Source organism: Octopus bimaculoides, chromosome Z (assembly GCF_046866305.1).
Source record: "Octopus bimaculoides isolate indiv1 chromosome Z, ASM4686630v1, whole genome shotgun sequence".
NCBI classification, from domain to species: Eukaryota; Metazoa; Mollusca; class Cephalopoda; order Octopoda; family Octopodidae; genus Octopus; species Octopus bimaculoides.
In genome coordinates, this window is record NC_142944.1 from 30,301,051 (window position 1) to 30,323,550 (window position 22,500).

The 22,500-nt window shown below is 38.8% G+C and overlaps 1 protein-coding gene across 2 annotated transcripts in view; it reads left to right on the forward strand.

Moving 5' to 3' along the window:
• LOC106882171 (uncharacterized) overlaps positions 1 to 22,500 on the forward strand; it is a 139,602-nt gene that overhangs the window by 9,933 nt on the left and 107,169 nt on the right. The window contains exon 1 of one of the 2 annotated variants that reach the window (XM_014932756.3): positions 5,875 to 6,591. The exons of the other annotated variant lie outside the window; for it this stretch is intronic. Within the exon in view, the coding sequence (XP_014788242.2) occupies positions 6,429 to 6,591 (163 nt within the window). The 5' untranslated portion in view covers positions 5,875 to 6,428. Of the gene's footprint in view, positions 1 to 5,874; positions 6,592 to 22,500 lie in introns of those variants that run through there. 2 annotated transcript variants of the gene reach the window in all.

The window sequence follows — 22,500 nt, forward strand, 5'->3', positions numbered from 1 at the left end:
GTGTGAATGAGTGTATATGTTTATGTTTGAGTGTCACTCTCATACAAGCAATGTCATTCTTTTCCAATACTCTACAAGTGCATATCTGGTCATAGAGAAATATTTTCTTGCTTGGAAACAGGTGAAGGCTGGCAACAGGAAGGGTATCTGGTCATTGAAAATTTGCTTCAGTAAACTCCATCAAACCTATGCAAGGATGAAAAAGTGTACATTAAAATGCTGCTGCTGATGATGAAGATATATCATGGCTGTGCAATAAGGCTGCTGGTTTGGATAAAATCTCACCTGAAGTTTGGAAAATGGGAATTTAATGATATTCTTCTTTGGTTCTGTGATGCTATGTACCATCAAAACCATATAGAGCAGGGGTCATCAAACTTGGGCCACATAACTGAGAGAATGACAAGCGCAGGCCACCTAACCATTTTGTTCAGTACAATACAGTAAACATATTGTAGTGGCGCGAAATTATGGCCGCCATTAAGGAAGTACAATCTATGCATGCACAAGGGACTTGCTTTCCCAGAAACCCCTCGAGTGCGCATGCGTAGTAAAACCAGTACTTAAAGCGCTTTGCGCACTTTCTAAGCCTCTTTAGCTCGATGCTTTCAACATGACAACTACTTGCTCCTTTGGCATACCTCAACAAAGCTCTTAATATTCCAGATGCTGATTATAATTTGAACCAGCGGCTGCTAGGCTGAATGACACAGGATTTGTAAAGCCAAGCATCACCAAAATTAAACATATTTTTATTATGTTGTTAATTGTTCTACTGTTTTCTTAATATATAATTTTGTTGAAAGGTGATAGAGAGAGGCTAAAGTCTCTATTGCAACTATCAACCTTTTACAATATGAAAAATGAAAAAAAAAAAAGGCATCAGAGTGGCGATACATACTCTGTGCGCAGATAAATTTTTTCACAAATCACAGTGTGGCTTACAGTGCGTTACTTACCCATGCTTTTTAATTGAGCTGAATTAAGCTTTGTAAGTGTTTGACTAAAAGGGGATTAGAAGCATAAGTAGAGGACATCTAAAAGTAGACTTGATCGGTGTCTGTGCCAAACATATATGAGTAAAATTTGCATGTGACTAAATAAATGATTATTCAAATAATAATCATGATTATGAAAAAAAAGTGAACAAAATGAAATACTTATAGAAAATGTTGCATAAAATTTAAGAAGTGTTTTGAATGTCTTTCAATGATGGCAAGTGAATCAAGCATACTGTAGTTCATTGTAGGATATAAATAATATGACCACTTGCTTATTGGGAAATTTGTAAGATCAATTTTTAAAAAATTTTAATTTTTTTAAAGTATCACCATTAAAGGTATTTATTTCTTTGCGCCCTTTCAAAGCCTAGCCAGGCTCATGGGCCCGGTTTCCATAGCGTATGTGTTCCCCAGATGGACAGGACACCAGTCCATCGCAGCGTTACTCATTTTTGCCAGCTGAGTGAACTGGAGCAACGTGAAATGAAGTGTTTTGCTTAAGAACACAACGTGCTGTCTGGTTCAGGAATCGAAACCACAATCTTACGATCATGATGCTGACACTCTAACCACTAAGCCACGCACCTTCACATAGGTATTTTTACTCCGGTGAAATTAAGAAATCAACTCATAGATAAATGAGACCCTCAAATCCATCAATGCACATACACGTGCGCACGCACGTAGTTGCGTATCTGTGTATGTATGTATGAATGTATCTATATATGTACCCATACATGTCTATATGCATAGGTACACCATGATCTATACACACACAGACGAGGATCAAATCAAATGATATATATATATACTCCATTTGGTGAGAGATAAAATAGACATAATACATGATTTTATGTGCTAGTAATAGATTCTTGTGCTGCGAACATGCCAAAATGATGCATGCACATAAATTCGTTCGCAAAAAATTTGCACAGTCCAAACATTTTGATTCACTGATCCGCCAGTTTTGAAGATAATCAAACCAAATTTTCATCGTTTCAAACCACTCACACAATACATATTTCTGTCAAATTTGGTGAAAATCTGTTTAGCCATTCTCCAGTAATTTTACAAACACACAGATAAGCAGACAGAGACGAGGGATTACAATGGCAGTGAGCTGGATGAACTGACCTTGCGGGACGGATCTGGCCTGCGGGCTGTAGTTTGGTGACCCCTGATATAGAGAAATGGAGTAAAAGATGCACACTCCTGTTTCCAAAGAACGGAGATCTTGATGTCACCAAAAATACAGAGGTAGGAAGACTCTCTCTGCTATATCTGCTAAAGTTTACAATGCCATGCTACTCAATTGTATGCAACCAGAGATTGAAAATATCTTGAGGGAAAACCAGAATGGCTTTCGAAGAAATAGATCAACATTTACCCAGATTCTTACAGTCCAAACAGGTATTGAAGGAGTTCATGTGAGGAACCTGAAAGCAATTTGTTGACTTTTCTAAGGCCTCTGACTTGATGCACAGAGGGAAAATGGAAGAAATACTTCTTGCATATAGTATCCAAAAGAAAACTGTCAATGTCATCATCATGTTGTATAGAAGTACCCAATCCCGTTCATTCTCCAGATGGTAACACAGTTCTTTGACATAGTGACTGATATTCTCCAGGGTGACACACTGGCATTATATTGTTCATTATATGTCTAGATTATGTTCTACTCAGCATTATAGATGAGATGGACAAAATATTCACTCTTCAACCAGTGAAAAGTAGATGCTTTCCAACTGTTACCATCAATGATGCTGACTATGCTGATAACTTGGTGCTACTAGTAAATGAAGTTCATGATGCTGCGTCTCTCTTGCACAGCCTTGGAAGTGCTGATAATGGTATTGGTCTCTACATTAACTCAGACAAGACAATATATGATGTACAGCCAGAGTGGCAACATTAACTCTACATCTGGAAAATCTTTGAAAATGTTGAATTTAAATATCTTGAAGTAAAATCATAAAGAAGATCTGTCTGCATGTGATGTTCATGTTCAAATTGGCAAATCCTGGGCAGCTTTAAATATATTATCAACAGTCTAGAAATCTTCCATTAAATTTGAAACATAATTTCTTTGAAGTGGTTGTACAGTCAGTTCCAACAAAAAAATGTTGAAAAGAAAATTGATAGAACTCATTAAAAAATGCTTCAGACTGCTCTGGACATCTGGAGACAACACACTACAAAAGAACTCTTTGATAATATACCACCAATATCATGCGTCATCAGAGAAAGAAGAACAAGATTTGCTGGATATTGCTGGAGAGCAAGGGATGGGATCATTAGTAGTGTTCTTCTTTGGGAGCTGGAGTATGAGTACACAAATATTCATAGACCAGATTGAACCTACATAAAACAACTGTGTAAGAACTCTGAGTACACCCGAGAAGACCTACTTCATGCAACGGCAAACTGAACAAAGTGGAGAGAGTGAGTCATGGTAATCTATGCAACAAACACAACCAGATGATGATGATGAGTGATAACCAGAAATAATCTGCAGTTGAGGAGAAAGTTTGAAGTAGTCCCTTTTATTTTGTGAGAAAGTTTTTTTTTCTTTCTCTCCTTTAAAATTTAACAATCTGTGTCACATTCTTCATAATTAGGAGGAAGTATGCAAACATACTCCACTCTCTGGTCACAGGTTTGTTGTTTGTCTCTCTTTCACTTTGTATAATAATATCTGTCTTTCATAGCTGTTTCATCTTATACTTTTTTCATTTAAGCACTCCCAACCCAGTTGTCTCATTACAGCTTTTGTTACCCTTGTTGTGTCCAACCCCACTGGCCCTTTTACTTAAGACCAATTGCTGACTCTCGGCTACACTCTATTGAAATTGACAATGAAACATTGCTCCCACATCTGGCACAGTGCTGTTGCTACATACATAGACATCCTGGACTGTATCTAGAGGAGGGCTACTCAACTAATTCCATTAAATCACTAACAGACATGCTTCAGACTCTGGCCCACAGGTGTGCTGTTTCTCTCTCTCTCTCTGTTTTCTATCACTAGTATAATAATGTTTGTTCTTCAGGGCTTGTTAATCTCAAACCTCTTACCCATATCATCAACAGCTGCCCCAAAATGTCAACAAGATATTACCTGCCCCTGAGGCATGATATAGTGTAAAGCCATTTACAATTCTATCTGCAGGAAGGACTGCCCTGATGTATATATCAAAGGCATGTAACACCTTTAAAAACAAGAGGTACTGATGGAACACTCCAATAAAACCACAATTTGGTGCAAATATAACAGACCAGATATTGTTCTGTGGGATAGGGAGCAAAAGTTATGCACTGTTGTAGTGGTCAGCTGTCCAACAGACATGAATGTACAAATGTACAATATCTATGGTGAATTATGTGAAACTTACAGCTCTTGTACCTTGACTATAAATTCTCATTTGTATCTATCATCATAGATGCACCATTATGGATGTACTAACAAATTTACACAAAAATCTACAAAGGTCAGGTTTTTTGAAGAAAGAGCAAAAGAAACTGACACAGATTTTCCCCAATCCAATCTATTAGTGTCACAGTGAAGATTTGTAAGACATTTCAAAGATTTTCCAAGATTCTTTCAGTGTGTAGGAGCACTATTTCCTTTTGGCAGAAATGTTTTCCATCTATGCGTGATTTGGTTAGTGTAGCCAACTGCTTTACCTCATGCATAGATACACACTGCCGCCTATTACAAAGTTGCGGGAAAATTTTAATCAATCCCAGCCAAGCCTCCAAGAAAGTCAGACGTAATTTGTCATGTCGCTGTTGGAGCTCAACTCCATCATGTGGACAATATCGAAGGAAGAAACACTCTAGAATTAAATAACTATTTATGGATTGTTTGAACATTTATCCTTTTCACATTTTATGATATACAGAAAGTGTTACATGTTATTTATGCTACATACACCTTCTGGATTTGTGACCTTATAACAAGTAGCTCAAACTTTTTTTTTGTTCACTTAGGACACTGTTATATCATACCACTGAATGCTATACCCTGTATGCTGTCAAGCAAACCTTGATTTAATGCTATTGTCATTTCCTCTTAAAATAAATTACTATGTTCTATTAAGCCTTCTGAATGTTGTCTATTATTGCATTACAAGGTATCATACTACTGCTGTTATAAAAAGTCAGATGTTATTTTAGTGCCTATTCACTAAAAATTGGTAACCTGACGTACACTAAAGGTGAATCGATGCACACACACACGTATGCATCAACAGTTCATTCAACACACTAACACAACCACATATTTACAAATACTGGTAACTCTCATAACTCAAAATGTTTTGTAGCTTTGTTAGTGACTGGCTTGAATTCTCATAAGAACTTACATAAAACTCAGAAAAATCATACATAAATATATCACTTCTCAGCTTTTGTCTAAGATCAAGCTAAATGTATGTACACAAATTACAAATGCAGTATTGTGATTGCATGGGCGAGTGGGACTGTTGCTAATGTTTTAGATTTCCTGAGGGTTGAGGAGAAATTTACTTTCAAAACGTTGGCTGAGTTTTACGAATAGATATGAATGACGAGAGCAAAGAGTTGTCAATGGCCGATGGCGAGGCTACATGGGTTTAAAGAAAAAGACCGCAAGGAGATGATAGCACATCTATGGATCAGAGATTGCAATTTGTTGATGAACGATTTCATGCTAATTAGTCGGGGTGAGGTGGGGAAATGCCACGAAGAACGTTTATAAGATTAGGAGCACTTGGTATAAATATGTACAATGCTAATAAAGTGTATAGTAACAAAACAACGTTGTGTTGTACATCTGAACACACACACACGCTTTGTTTTGCTGAGACCTTCCTAACGAGAACTTTGTACACATGTGGTATGTATGCTAAAGTGCGTGAGTACACACAAAACATTAGCGCGTCCGTGTGTACTTGGAAGTGTAAGAGAAAGCAAGTAAAGAAGGGAGAGCAGAACGAACCGATAACAGGAAGAAGAAAAATAAAAGAATAAATGAAAAGATAAGACGAAGATATATGTATATATATATATAACATATTTGTATAATATTGATTCCTTATATATATTTTTTATCGATGTCGTATACACGCACATGCATTATTAACGTTAGGCAAGTAACATGCTTCGTTGATGCAACAATAATTGAAATTCAAAGTAATAACAAACAGACTAGATTTGTTTTTTTTTATAGTGCATTCGTTTATTTGAGTTCAAAATATCACGGCGCCGATGTTATTTGATTTTATCTTCACCTTATAATTATTTGTTTAATCTAATTTATCCTCATATGTATAGATAACAGCATTGAGCCTTTTCCCATTCTCATTCATATATATTTATAAAAAAAAGAGACTGATACATATCAACAACAAAGTAAAAAACTTGTCTATTTCTTTAAAAAAAAAAACGATGTCAGCTTCTAGAATGTCTTCTAAACTGTTTTTAAACAACCGTTATTCCTTGAAAAAGTTTGTCAGTTTTAATCGACAGTACTGTTACAAAATTCCGAATGAACACGATGTTGTTAGAATTGGGTGCGCAAGTGGTTTTTGGGGTGACACCGCTGTTGCCGGTAAGTTAAAAGAATTTTATTTATAAAGTAAACACATACAGGGCTATCTTAAAAGCGTTATAGGGCTGCGAGGCTGTGGGTGAAACAATACACTGCCTTTTCCATACATACACCACAACCGAATATACAAAGATTAGAATTAGGGCCTCTAGACTTGCGAAGCCTCACCACTAGGCAGTTGTCTAGTGTTCCCACACTTTAAGACTGCACCATGCATGCATTCATATTTGCTTGTTTTGTTTGTCTTAAATGTAACTTATATAATATTATGTAATATTTATTAGTCGTGATGTTATTGTCGATGTTATTTGGGTATATTTTTCAAGTGTACCTCCAGTTGGTTCACTAAGAAGAAAAAAAAAACAGTTCAAATCTCGCTGAGATCAACTTCGTCTTTCATCTTCCTGGATTTAATAAAACGAAATACCACTCTTTGTTCTTGCTGATGGATTAGTCTTATGATTAAAGGAATACCGGCCGAAACCACCACCCTATTTTTTCCTCCATTCCTGGGCCATATTATCGTTGTGACATATTCAAGGCTGTCGGGGTGTGATTTGAGGAGGATTGAACTCCTAGTATCAACATTCACTACAGTTTGATTTCAAATCTTGTAGTGGTCAACGTTGCCTTTCTTTTTTATCCAGGTTCAATTAAATAAAAAAAACTAGTAAAGTTCTGAGGTCGATGTAATCTGTATAGGGACTAGCATAGCTGCAATGCAAGTACTTGCATCAGTGTTGTTCTCTCTCTCTCTATTTCTCTCTCTCTCTCTATTTCTCTCTCTCTCTCTCTCTCTCTCTCTCTATTTCTCTCTCTCTCTATCTCTCTCTCTCTCTCTCTCTCTCTCTCTCTCTCTCTCTCTCTCTCTCTCTCTCTCAATAATTGTCGCTAATTTCCTGCTCTTTATATTCTGAGTTCGTACCCTACAGAGGTCAACTTTGCTTTCACTCTTCCATAGTCAATGAAATAAAAGAATCAGTTAAGTACCGAAGTGGATATAACTGACTAAAACCTTCCCCTCAAAGTTGCTGGCCTTGTGCTTAAATTAGAAATCATTGGTTTTATGCTAGAGGTCAGGTTTGCAATAAATTCTAAATGTAAACTGTTGGGATGAGCTGGAAGAAGAGGGCCATGACGTCAATGGTCAAGGGACTGACTGGAAGAGGAAGCGCGAGAAGGGAAGTTCTGGGAGGGACAGGATAGGGTCACCCTCTTTTGGCCGGCCGAGGCATTGCAAACAGACATGAGAGAATTCACTCTCAGGTTGGTGAGATAGCAGCTGCTTACACTGAGTGACGTGGTAGGGCAGGATCGCCGGAGTGATTACTAGTAGACGGTTGCAAACAAGAGGGGAAGGTAGGTGAACCTCTTTTCATTTCCCATGCACAAGTTATTTCAACAATTGTATATAGACATCATTGTCCCCTTGATATATGATGGCAGCGAAGATAAGGATTGACAATGATGTCATCAGACCTTTCTATAGCGAAGGTGATGTACTAGCCTGGATTTGAAAGATCAAAGTTGTGGCCAGGCTACAAGGCATTGAAGATGTAGCAAGCCTCATGACGTTGTTTTTGGAAGGGAGTGCACTGGCACTGTACCTCGAAATGGATGAAGAACAGCTGAGCACAGTTAAGATCGAGCAACGCTTGAGAGAGGCTTACATAGATAGAGAGTACACTGCTTTTGCTAAGCCGGGAACAATCAGATGAAGAGGGGAACAGGTCGACGAATATACTGGGTAGGGATGGAGGCCGGCTGTGGAACAACAGTAGCCATTCACAGGATGGTGTTTTAAGTGCCAAGGACCGCACATGGTGAAGGACTGTGCAGAGCCCAGACTGGTTTGCTACTGGTGCAAACAGACTGGGCATATTGCCTGAAGTTGTAGCCAGGGAAAAGGCCATGGGTAAGTTGATGCCTCTCAAACTTCCCCTGTGAATGAATAGAGGTGTTGGTGAAGTTACTGTCCGTAGTTAAGGTCGTGGTCAGGGGAAACACAGACCCTTGTGGACACAGGCTGCACAATGACTCTTGTGACTCCGAGGGTGACAAAGAAATGGAAGGGGATGGTGAGCTGGCAGAAACGTTAGCATGCTGGGTGAAATGTTTAGTGGTATTTCCTCTGCCACTATGTTCTGAGTTCAAATTCTGCCGAGGTTGACTTTGCCTTTCATCCTTTTGGGGTTGATAAATTAAGTACCAGTTATGCCCTGGGGTTGATGTAATCGACTTAATCTCTTTGTCTATCCTTGTTTGTCCCCTCTATGTTTAGCCCCTTGTGGGCAATAAAGAAATAAGAAATGGAAGGGGACGGGTAGCATTCGGGTGGTTGACGGCAGTGAAATCGAATGCAAGGGTAGCAGCGATGTGGATATAGCGGTGTGAGGCGCAATGTTAAGGCTTGAGGCGATTGTGATTGACCATGTGGTAGACAGGATCGATGTGGTAATGAGGATGGATGCAGTTGACTGCCTTGGAGGTGTCAGTGTTGGAGGAGACATAGTTTTGTTTGGTGCTATGGAGGCACCGTGACTCAGGAATGTGAACGGGAGAAGAGCTTCACAAAGAGCTGCACTGCCTATGCCATTGAAGACAAGGATTTTCAGGTGGCGTTCGATGGTCAGTGATGGACGATAGAATGGTGCTGGAAAGAAGGACCCCCAACACCTAAAAAACAAGGTGATCTGCTACCACCATACCCTGAAAAGACACGCCAGGGACGATTTTGAAGCAGAGGTAGAGAAGTGGATTAAGGAAGGTGTCCTTATCCTGTGGAAAGAGGAGGGGGTGAGCAGAGTGCTACCTCTAATGGCAGTGGTGCAGCCAACAAAGGGCAAAGTTAGACCGGTACTGGACTTTCAGGAGATAAATGGCCATGTATCATGTTACACAGGTGGCAAGGCGACCAACGTCTGTGATGAGATGCTGCACATATGGAGGCAGTCGACTAAAGCAGCAATGATCATCGACTTGAAGTTGGCATATTTGCAGCTCCATGTGAGCGACAAACTGTGGCAGTACCAACTGGTGCGATACAAATGCTGGACACATTGTCTGACAAGGCTGGGTTTTGGGCTGAATTCTGTGCCAAAGATCATGGTAACAGTGCTCAAATCCATCCTGGGAAAGGTGGATAGGATAAGAAGGGCCACCTGTTCCTATATAGATGACATCCTAGTGGATGAGACTGTAGTGCCTGGCATGAAGGTTGTGAGACATTTGAAGAAATTCGGGTTGATTGCGAAAAAACCAGAGCCAGTGGCTGGAGGAGCTGACTGTTGAAAATCTGCATGTTTTCTTTTTTTCCTAATTATAAATAAATAGTTTCTATGACTTACTGTGATTTAATGTTTGAATATTGGGTTTTCAGATGAATGCTCTTGTTTTTTTTTTGTTTGTTTATTTTAATTCTTATTTTACATCAATAATTTTAACAAATCAGTCAAAAGTATATCCTCTTTCATTGTTCACGACTTCTTACCAATGTTCCAGTAGTTTGGCAATGGCTTGACAGTATAAATCACCAAGTGTCTGACTTGAAAAATTCAAGCCACATTTTCAGTTCCAGACTTTTGGAGAGCAACTGTAAAAGGTGATAATCTGAAGGCACTATATGAGGAGAATACAGTGGGTGTGGTAGAAGTTTCCAACCAAACATTTGATTAGCGTTTGTGGTTAAATTAGCAATGTGTGTGTGTGTGTGGAGGTAGGGGGGAGCATTGTCATGTTAAAGAAGCATACTGAGTCATTTCAGCTGGATTGCCTCATTGAGCTGGTGCATTTATTGAACAAAAACCTCTGCATTGACCTTATGGTTGTTTGCAGACATTTTGTAATGAACTGGCTTTTTCCAATTCCATAAACACTGATCACATTTTCTTGCATGGATGCAGCTCTGGCTTAACTCAAGCTTGCTTGTCAGGACTCAGTCATTCTTTCCTCTGCTTCATATTGACATATACACACCATTTTTCATTGCTCATGATGATGTGGTAAAGAAATCTCTGTTTGTATCCACAGGTAGCCTGGTCTTGAGCAAGCAAACTAGTGGTGATGGAAGAACTCTGGAATTTGTCTCTTTTGTTTAGAGTGTCTAACAATCCATGTTTTTGGACCTTACACATCAAGTGAAGGTGATGGGTGTCAATATCATGAAGCATCCCATCTGTTGGGCTAATTCCCTACTAGGCTGGTGCAGATGAGTTGGTTCAGTTAATCCTCATTAAAACGAACAAGTTGGCCAGAATGTGGAGCATTTGTGAAGCTGAAGTTCCTCCTCCTTGAAGTGTAACAATCATTTCTGTGCAGTTCTTTCAGTAATAGCACCTTCTCCATACACAGTGTAAATGCCTTGAGTAGCTTCGACAACTTTGGAACCTTGATTAAAAGTGAAGAGAAGCAGATGTCGTAGATACTCATTTTTTTTCTACTCGACACTCCATCATCATATCTCTGGAAAGAGATAAAATCTATTCAAATTCGAAGATGATAATCAAAAGTTGTAGAGGAAGAATAGAGCTGCATAAAAAGAACCCATAAAATACTATGATGATACTTTTCATGTTAATTCAAGTAACAGAAAGAAGTGAACAAATTTATCAACATAATGTGCGTGTGTGTGTACTTCATTAATGTTGTATGGAATAGTACAGCATAATGTACTGTATTAATGCAATGTAGTCTAGTATATACTATATAATAGAATACAGAGTAATAGTGTATGCATCATCATTATGAATTAGTATAATAGTGTGTAGTGCATCATAATATTTATGGTGTTTAGCATAGGACTTCGTAGTGTGTGTGCGTGCATACATACATACATAGATACATACATACATAGATACATACATACATACATACATACATACACACACACACACACACACACACACACACACACACACACATCGATCGATCGATTGATCGGGTTAAGAAAATATGGACCTCGGAACTCTCTGCGTTCAATAAAGCAATAGCCCACAATGTGTTTGCAGTACCAGTACTCGTACCGACATTCGAGATACTTGACTGGACGATCGATGAAATCCGAGCCCTTGATGTGAAGACCCAGAAAATACTAACACAAACAACTTTCACATCAATAGCGATGTAGACCACCTATACCTAAAACGAAATAAAGGAGGGAGGGGCCTAACATCAATTCAGACTGCCTTTCAATGCCGTATCATATCTCTTCGACATCATCTCATAACCACCAAGTGTCGAAGTGCACCCCTTGATGAAGTCTGCAGACATGAGGTAAATACCATCATGAGATTGGGAAGGCAACTACTTGACAAGCATTTCCTATTCGACAACCCTGAACTCTTACCCAAAAAAATTGCAAGACTCTACCGTAACATAACATCAGAGGAGAGGATGAATGCATTCCAGCAGAAGACCATGCATGGATACGTTAACAGAAAGCTCCAGGGTGATAACAACATTGACAACCAGAGCAGTCTATTGTGGACAAACAATCTGGTCACCAACTCTCACTTTGAAGGGTATGCCTTTGCTATTCAAGAACAAGAAATAGCAACCAAATTCCTAATAAACAAACGGGACAGAGAGGCGGGCAAAGCGCCACAATGTAATAATCGATGCAGACTCTGTGGAATCAGTATCGAAGATATCACCCACATCATTAGCAGCTGTCCAAAAATGTCATCACGGTATTACCTACCTATGAGACATGATGTTGTGGCCAAGACACTGTACAATGAAATCCGCCGACAGGATAACCCCAGGGCTAAGGAGATGAAAACCCATAATGAGGTAGAGGCCATTACCACTCACAATATGAAAGAGTATTGGTGGAATGTCCCAATAAAAACCTCAATAAAGTGCAGACATAATAGACTGGATATAGTAATCTGGGACAGAGAAGAGAAACTCTGTACAGTAGTAGAAATCAGCTGTCCTGCGGATGTCAACATCCCACTAAAAATTAGAGAAAAAGAGAACAACTACGCCGAGCTACTGAGAAATTTACAGATACTCCACCCAGACTACAAGTTCAGATTCATACCCGTGATTGTTGGGGCATTGGGATATGTAACAAACTGCCTCAACAAAAACCTGGAAAAATTAGGGTTCTCAAAACCTGAAAGAAAAAGGCTAATTAGAAGACTACAGATTCAAGCCATCAATGTTTGTTTTATGGATGCATTTTTATGTCTAGATGCATGCATATGTATTTATGTGCTAAATTTTTGGAAAGTTTTACATATCTTTACAAACATACAAATCTGCGCATACACTAACACCAAATACTGCACACACACACATATGCACAAATACCTAGATGATGTTGATAAAAGTTCCAATGAAGGAGCCTTGAATCTATGTTACAGTCCGGCTCTTTCTCTATGGACCAGAAATACAGAAATGAAACTGATTGATATACATACATACATATATATATATATATTTATTATAAAAAATAGACTCCCTCGTATGCCAGGGAGTATCCCTAGAAGTAGTAGACTGTTTCCATTGCTTAGGTGACCAAGCTAGTTGTAGGGGTGATTGTTCCAAAAGCATAGCAGCTAGAATAAGAATAGGCTGGGCAATGTCCAGAGAGCTACTACCTCTGTTGGTAATGAAGGGCCTCTCCCTTACAGTGAAAGGCAGCTTGCATGGTGCCTGTGTACAAACAACTGTGCTACCTATCAGTGAGACATGGGCTGTGACTACTGAGGATATGTAAAGACTTGAAAGGAATGAAACCAGTATGCTTCACTGGATGCATATACAATAGAATGTAAGTGATTTGAAAGAAAAACGGGTATATGTGGCATCGAATGTAGTGTGCAAGAGAGAAGACTTGACATGTCTTCTCAAGCACAGCAAATCACCAGAGATCACAGTCCCTTATCAGTGTGCATATTCAACAAAGTGAAAGTGATTTGAGAGAAAAACTGAGTATACATAGCATCAGATGTTGTGTGCAAAAGAGAAGACTGTGTTGGTATGGCCGTGTAATGTGTAGAAAAGCACCTGCTGTACTGGTGCCACATAGAAAAGCACCCATGTCAATGCCACATAGAAAAACATCTGTGCTGGGGTCACATAAGAAAGCACTCATGTTACATGGGAAATACTTGTGCTAGTTCCACATAAGAACATCTGTACTGTTTCCACATAAGGCACTTGTGCCAGTTTTGCATACGAAGCATTCATTCTGGTACCATATAAAAAGCACCTACTTCTTTCTGTGAAGTGGTTGATGTTCATTATCTTCATTTAACGTCTGTTTTCCATGCTGGTATGGGTTGGACAGTTTGGCAGAAGCTGACCAGTTGAAGAGATGTTCAGGCTCCCTGTCTGTTTTGGCTTGGTTTCTATGGCTGGATGCCCTTCATAATGCCAATCACTTTACAGAGTGTACTGGGTGCTTTTATATGCACTGGCACAGGTGGTTTTTACATGGTACCAGCACCTACAAGCCCATGATATTAGGGATACTCAGCTGGAGAAGGTTGCAGGGGATGAGCCTGTATGCAAGGACAGCTATGCTTTTACTTAGCTTGATGTGTCTTTTCAAGCACAGCAAACTACCAGGTGTCTTGGTCCCCTGTCATTCCCTCTGTGAATCCCAACGTCTGTAGATCCTTTCTTACCACTTTGTGCCACATCTTCCTGGATGAACCACTTCCACATATTCCCTCTACAATTAGAGATTAGCATCTCTTGATGCAACTGTCTTCATTCATATGACCATATCAGTACAGTCTTCTCTCTTGCACACTACATCTGATGCTACATATACCCAGTTTTTCTTTCAAATCACTCACACTCTCATATATGCACACTGACATTACCCATCCAGCAAAGCATACTGGCTTCTTTTCTTTCAAGTCTTCAGATATCCTCAGTAGTCACAGCCCATGTCTCACTGCTATGTAGCATAGCTGTTTTTACACAGGCATCATACAATATGCCTTTCATTCTAAGGGAGAGGCCATTCATTATTAATAGAGGTAGCAGCTCTCTGAACTTCATGCAACATATTCTTATTTTAGCAGCTATGCTTTTGGAACAACTACCCCTACTACTGACTTGGTTACCTAAGTAATGGGAACTGTCTATTACTTTTTGAGATCCCTCCTGGCATATGTGGGAGTTTGTTTTTTGTGTATCCATGGTGTTTAATGTACCTGCACATCTGCCACATGTAAAGACTATTTTCTTCATTAGTTGCCCAGTGATACAGCTGCACCGCTTAGGTGTCCCATAGCTTGCACTGGGTACAGCTTATGGAGTTTCCCCTTACCTTTTCTACATATCGGGCAGTGTACAATTTGTCTGTTTTCCTACTTATTGGCACTTGGGTCTTTACTAAATTAACTCTAAGGCCCTTTGATTCCAGACCTTGCTTCCATACCTAAAATTTCTTCTCTAGTTTTGGTAGTGATTCAGCAATAAGAACAAGGTCATCGGCATAGAGGAGCTCCCAAGGGCATCCAGTCTTAAATTCCTCAGTTATAGCTTGGAGGACCATGATAAATAAGAGGAAGCTATGAACTGAACCCTGGTGGACTTCTGCAGCAAATTTGGTGTATAAACAAAACACATACATACATACACACATGCATGTATACATACGTACATACACACATACACATGCATACATACATGTGTACATATATGCATGCTTACATACATACCCATGCATACATACATACATACACATGCATACATACATACATGCTTGCATACATACCACCGCTTCCCCTTCCGGTCCTTCCACAATGTAACCTCATGGACATCGGTGGCGATTTTTTCTTCCTCCGTTTTTCCATTCTTTGAACTTTCCTTGTTTCCGAAGAAGAGCTCCGCTCGAAACGTCATACTCTCTCTCTTTCCTTTCCCAAGTGTCTAGTAACACTATCTGTATCACGTCCTCACGTTGTTGTTTTTTGTTGTTGTTTTTTGTCTTTTTCCTTTTTTTTTGAACTTACATACATACATTGTTTTGTTTCTGATTTGCAAGATTCTTTATGTGAATTTGTGTGTCAAAACAAATTTTGTTGTGTCTGGGGAGAGTCATTATACCAATATAATAAACATACACACTGGTTCAATTCCACCCCTTTATTATTAGTCAATTGGTTAAATATCTTATTGTTTTGTTTTTGTTTGTCAAAGTTCTTTCATTGCTTCATGCAACCTTTTTAATGACTATTGACTTTGTCCATTATAGTGGCCACATTTGTTTGTTTGTTTGTTTGTTTGGAGCATCACCTGAAGAATTTTTAGTTGAATGAATTGACCCCATTACTTTTTTTAAGCTTGGTACTTACTCTACTGATCCCTTTTGCCAAACCACTAAGTTACGGAGACATAAACATACCAGAACCAGTTGTCAAGCAGTGGTGGGGAACAAACACAGATACAAAGACACATCATCATCATCGTTGTTTAACACCCGCTTTCCATGCTGGCATGGGTTGGACGGTTTGACTGAGGGCTGGCAAGCCAGAAGGCTGCACCAGGCTCCAATCTGATCTGGCAGAGTTTCTGCAGCTAGATGCCCTTCCTAACGCGAACCACTCCGAGAGTGTAGTGGGTGCTTTTAATGTGCCACCGGCACAAGAGGCCAGTCAGACGGTACTGGCATCGACCACTTTCGAATGGTGCTTTTTACGTACCGCCGGCATGGGACCAATCAGCCAGCACTGGCATCAACCACGCTCAAATGGTGCTTTTTATGTGCCACCGGTATGGGAGCCAGTCAGGTGGCACTCGCAATGATCATGCTCGAATGGTGCTTTTTATGTGCCAATCAGACGGTACTGTCATTGGCCACAACAATGACTTCACTTGTCTCAACTGGTCTTCGCAAGTGCAGTTTATTGCCCAGTGATTGAAGGGTACTCTTAGATGGGCCGGTTACGCTGCACTGGCATAGGCCACAGTTACGATCTGACTTGGCTTGTCGAGTCTTCTCAAGCACAGCATATCTCCAAAGGCCTTGGTCACTTGTCCTCATCTCTGTGAGGCCCAACATTCAAAGTTTGTGCTTCACCACCTCATCCCAAGTCTTCCTAGGTCTACCTCTTCCACAGGTTCCCTCTACTGCTAGGGTGTGGCTCTTTTTCACACAGCTGTCCTCATCCATACACAACACATGACTATACCAGCACAGTCGTCTCTCTTGCACACTACATCTGATGCTTCTTATGTCCAACTTTTCTCTCAGGGCACTTATAAGCTGTTGTGTATGCACACTGACATTACACATCCAGTGGAGCATACTAGCTTCATTCCTTTCAAGCTTACACATGTCCTCAGCAGTCACAGCCCATGTTTCGCTGCCATGTAGCATGGCTGTTTGCACACATGCATCATGATGTAAATATGTTCATAATTCAAAAGATATGTCAATGTTTTGTAAATATACCACGATTTTCACTAGGGTGTTAGGGTTAGGGTTTTAGGGTCAGAGTTAGGGTTTAGGGTTAGGGTTACGGTTAGGGTTAGGATTAGTGTTATGGTTACGGTTTTAGGGTCAGGGTAAGGGTTTTAGGGTTAGGGTTTAGAGTTAGTGTTAGGGTTAGTGTTAGGATTAGGTTTAGGATTAGCGTTGGGTAATCGAGCGGGTGTTAATCTGAAAAATTACAGATATGTGAAAAGTACCGACCCTGCCATCTATTATAACTTTTGTTGTTCTGTTTAATATATACATAGATTATGCCTCCAAAGAAGAGAGTTTGCTGGGGAAAGAGAGCAACCAGTTTAAAATGACAGCAACAGATTGCAGCAATTCACCACATTCCAGAAGCTACTTTGAACATAATGCAAAATGGTGCATCAACATCTGCTGCCCAATCTGATAGAATTCTGGCAAAACTGTGTAGCAACAGATCGCCAGCAATTGCTTCATCAGAAATTGCCATCCTAGCTCCTGCTAAAAGGGATTACCCTGCTATGTATAATCAGGGCAGCGCAAAAAGTTGTTTTGCACAAGCATTTCTATAGCCAATTAGACGGATGAAATTTATGTACGCTTAATAATTTTACGCAAAACAGCCTTCAGACTTTCCCTATTAATTTCATCGTCTTTTGAATTATGAACATATTTACATCATAAGGGTTTTTTCGTTGTAAGGCTTTCTTTTTTAGTTGATTTTCACCTAGCAAGACTTATCGTAGATGGCGTAATAAGTCACACCCGGACAAGGTCGGGTTAGACCACTGGTTTTAATTGATTAATATCAATTTCTACCCTCATTAATAAATTATATATATATATATATATATATATATATATACATACAATGCGCTTCTTTCAGTTTCCATCTACCAAATCCACTCACAAGGCTTTGATCAGCCTGAGGCTATAGAAGAAAACAGTTGCCCAAGGTGCCACACTGGGACCGAACCCAGAATCACGTGGTTGGAAAGCAAGCTTCTTACCACATGGCCACGCCTGGACCTGAATATATGTACACACACACACACACACACACACACACACACACACACACACACACACACACACACACACACACACACACACACACACACACACACATACAATATAATTAAGATTCCGGTGAATTAGGTGCTTAAATTGAGGCATATAGTTATGTATGTATACATGAATATATAGATGTGTACATATGTTCTTATATATATATTATGTCGACAAATACACACACATACATACACTTTTTTCAGTTGACATACAAATTCAATAAACATATGAAGGTGCAGCCACACTTAAGTGAACAGGCTTTGAATGTAAGATAAAGAGAATGTTGAAATGCAAAAGTAAGACACTTAGTAAATTCTAGGTTTTTTTCTCTTTTTTCTTTTGTCTTAGCAATCATGATATTTGGACTGGACATGGATTACACTGCTAAGAAGAGCAGGGTGCCTCTATTTTAGTCATTAGTTTGACTTGGAATCATTAATCAAATTTTCCTTATGTGCTATGTTACTGTCTTCAAAATGTTGTCTTAGATAGCATTGTGTAATGTAGTTTTTCATTCATGGTACCTGACAAAAAAAAAAATGGGTTGGTTATTTTTAGAATGCTTTTCATTTTAGCTTTATTTAGAGTGTCCAGGCTGACCTAGGGCTAAATAATAACTCCAATTGTAATATAGTACACTGTGCTATATCACACAGCATTAATATAAGACATTGAAATATTTTCCTACTTTGAACCAGTGATGAAACTTCTGTGTGGTCATTCATTTTGCTAGACGTAGCAGCTAAATGTACTCAAAACCATCTTAAATAAAGAAAAGATATGTTAGATTATGTAGTCAGTCATGCCTTTAAAAAAGAAAAGACATGCTGATCATGATTGCATTGCCTTTGATTGTGTTTCTGAGATTTGACCCAGGGCTTAGCAACAACAAGAACTGATAGAAAGAGCCCTTACATGGTTGTCTACTTACAAGATATAGCAACCAAATTTCTTTCAAATTATGTTTTGCCATGTTTAAAAAAAATAGTCTGGAAATATTACAATAGGGTGGTCATGGCTGAATGGTACATAATTTATTTAGTGCAGTATTGTAGCATTTATTTTAAATAAAGTGTAGTACAGTACAATGTGGTTTGGTATACATTATTAGTATAGTGTGCTAAATTAATGTAGTGTGGAATACTATCATATAGTGTAGTAATAGTGCAGTGTTATTATAATGTATGTTAGTAATGCAATGTCATCTGGTACTATGCTATATAATATAGTACAGAGTAATGATGTATGCATCAATAATATTGTTTGTGAAATGCATAATATTCATGCTGTTTAGTATTGTGCACAGTAGTATAATGCAGAGTAATGATGTATCCATTATTGATACAGTGTAGTATAGTGTTCTGTGGTGTTGTCATCATTATCATCATCTTTTAATGTCTGCCTCCATGCTGACATAGGTTGAACAGTTTGACAGGATCAGTTGAATTGAAGAACCATGTCAGGCTTCACTAGTCTGCTTTAGTATAATTTCCATGCCCTCTCTAACACCATCCACTCTACAGAGTGTACTGGGTGCTTTATTCCTGGCACCAGCACTAGTGAGGTTACTATGTAGCTTGCACAACTAAGATCCTCTTTGACTGGGTAGGGCTACAGTAGAGGGATCCAGTTGGAAAGTCAAATGGTAGCTGCTTCTGATAGGACCCTATGGAGGTTCTACCCTACGATCCCTTCTCCTTCCCCCAGTGGACAGAGAAAATAGAAGGATAAGTGGAATTTTGCTGGATTTATGACTCAGAATGTACAGGAAAAAATACTGTAAACCATTTGGTCTGATATGCTACCATTTCTGTCACTTCTGCTGTTATTTAAATCCAAATCAACTTTGAATGAGTAGACTTATAATCAAAGACATTTCAGCCTTGACCATCCCATTTCCTTCCTGCATGCAGTGAACCCAGGACCACTTTATCCAAAATGTTCTCTTCTAAAATGGTTAAGTGTGATTTGAAGGGATTTTAGCTTCTATTTCTAGCAGATTGAATGACTAGATACAAGCTTTTCATATCAGCTCAGGGAAATGTAGACAGCAGTTATTGGTAACTTATTAAAACCAAAAGCTAAGCAGTTAACATCTGACTACAGACTTAGTCTTGTTTTTGTTAAAACAATTATATTTCTTTCAGTCATATGAAAGTTATTAAACATTAAAATAACTAAAATACAGTAAAAGAAAACAATAAATAGTAAAAAACAAACTTTTTTTGACAATGAGGCAAATTTTGATTGCTAAAAATGCTTCTCCTAAGAATTCCATTTACTTTGTCCTGACTGTTTCTTAAAGCAAATTTTTGTTACCAATTCTTTCCTTCACTTTTTCAAGTCTTATACATTCCATGTATATTGGTTGCTTCTTAGTCTTGTACATTGAAGGGACATCTGTGATTGTTTTATTATATTGTCAGGAGACTGGTGTGAATAAGCACAATGCATCAACACTCATTGAAATTACAATGTAAAGCTCATTTGTGACCCAGGATGTAATAACAATTTGTGAATTTTAAAAAGAATGAGCATAGAACACATAACAAGACACTGATAGTGCAGTGCTAATAGAATAGCTGGACCAAGTTAGGAAAGTAATAGAAAGAATTATGGCACAAATAGTTAGGAAAGAGAAATATTTTTCTGTTTCTTTTAGTCAGAAGGGAAAATAGTACCCATGACCTTTACAGAACTGACAAGACTGGTGAGAGGTGGGAGGGAAGAAGGTATATCAAACTGGAACCTTGTCCTGAATGCTTGTAGTAGAGTGGAGTCTGTTAAAGGCTGCTAAGGTACTACCAAGTGAGGGTGGAGTTGCATTGATAAATTGGTGTGAGTATAGATAAAGGAAGAATGAGAAAACCAGGATTAAATGTGACGATTTATTCAACGCGTTAAAAAGCATTAACATGGTGAACTTGATGGAATACATCTTGAATGATACTGTCAGAAAATATACATAACGTTTCTCATGCAGTTGGTGCATGGTGATGTATGCAGTGTATAAAAGGAAAGCAAATATGTGACATGCCTTCTGGTGGAGGAGAGGAACATGTAATGTGTTGAAAGCTGTGAAATGAACTTGCTTTCTGCTAAGATCCGAACTTGACTGTGCAAACCTACCTCACTAAAGAATAGCGGGAAGATTTCTCCTTATACAGCTGATGATAGGCTCCAGCAATAGACATAAATTGCTCATGCTCAGCTGGTCCGTCACATGATGAGATGAGAGCTTATGTAAAACCAGAAGGGCTAGATTGATGTATAACCCATCATGTAGAAAACATAGCGTATGAGCCAATATTCACCTATGTAAAGGTAGACAAGCAAACTGAACATATACTTGTTACAGATTAAATTTATCAGCCAGTGTTGGCCTAGGCAGGATTTGAACTCAGAATGTAAAGAGCTGGAACAAAAATGACAAGGCATCCAGTCTGATTTTCTTACAATTCCATCACTCAATCCACCATTCTGAATTGGCATATTTTTATCAAGTTTGAAATGATGAAAGGCAAAGTTGACCTTGGGAACATTTGAACTCAGAGCACAGAGAGCTGGAACAAATAATGTGATATATCTAATATTCAGATGACCATTCTATCCGGTGCTCTAATATCTTAATGCTCTCAAGATAAATTAACTTAAATGAGATGCAATTTGGATTTGTGTTGAGGCAAAATATCATTGATGCCCTCTTTGTAGTGAGACAATTACAAAAGTTCTTAGTTAGGAGCAAGCCACTATGTCTAGCATTTATTCATCTGGAAAAGTCCTTTGACAAGTAACCATGTCTGGTTGTCTCTAAGAAAACAAGATGTACATGAATTGCTTCTGAGATCCATGTACAGAGATGTAGTGAGTAATGAGCTCAGTGAGAAATTTAGTATACAGGTGATTATGCAACAGAGCTTGATTCTCAGCACCTTGATTACTACAGTTCCCCAGGCTATAATGTCCCTTCAGTTTGAAGCTGGTTGTCTATAAGTGCTCCTATGTTGATAGTCTACTTCTGTTCCCCTGGCCACAATAGAAAAGTCTATGAGGACTCTTGTTTGTTGATAGCCTAAATATCATAGCTAACTCTATTAAACATTTAGAGAAGAAACCCTAACTTCTCTTTCATTTTTCTTCAGGGATCAATAACATAATCACAGCAATTTAGTGTAGGGATTAGTGGAATGGTTAGAGTGTTGAACAGGGTGTTCTGCAGTATTGGTTCCAGCTCTTTGTGTTTTAACAGCAATGCCTGTGACCAGGCTGGGGTTTAAAAACTTATGTTGTCCATGTCCATGAGAGATGCTTAAGTACATTTGAGGTAAGATTCTCAACTGAAGAATTACCCAAAGAAAGTGCAACAACAACCCACAAAAGTGAGGAAATATGGCTAACTCAGACATACCTTG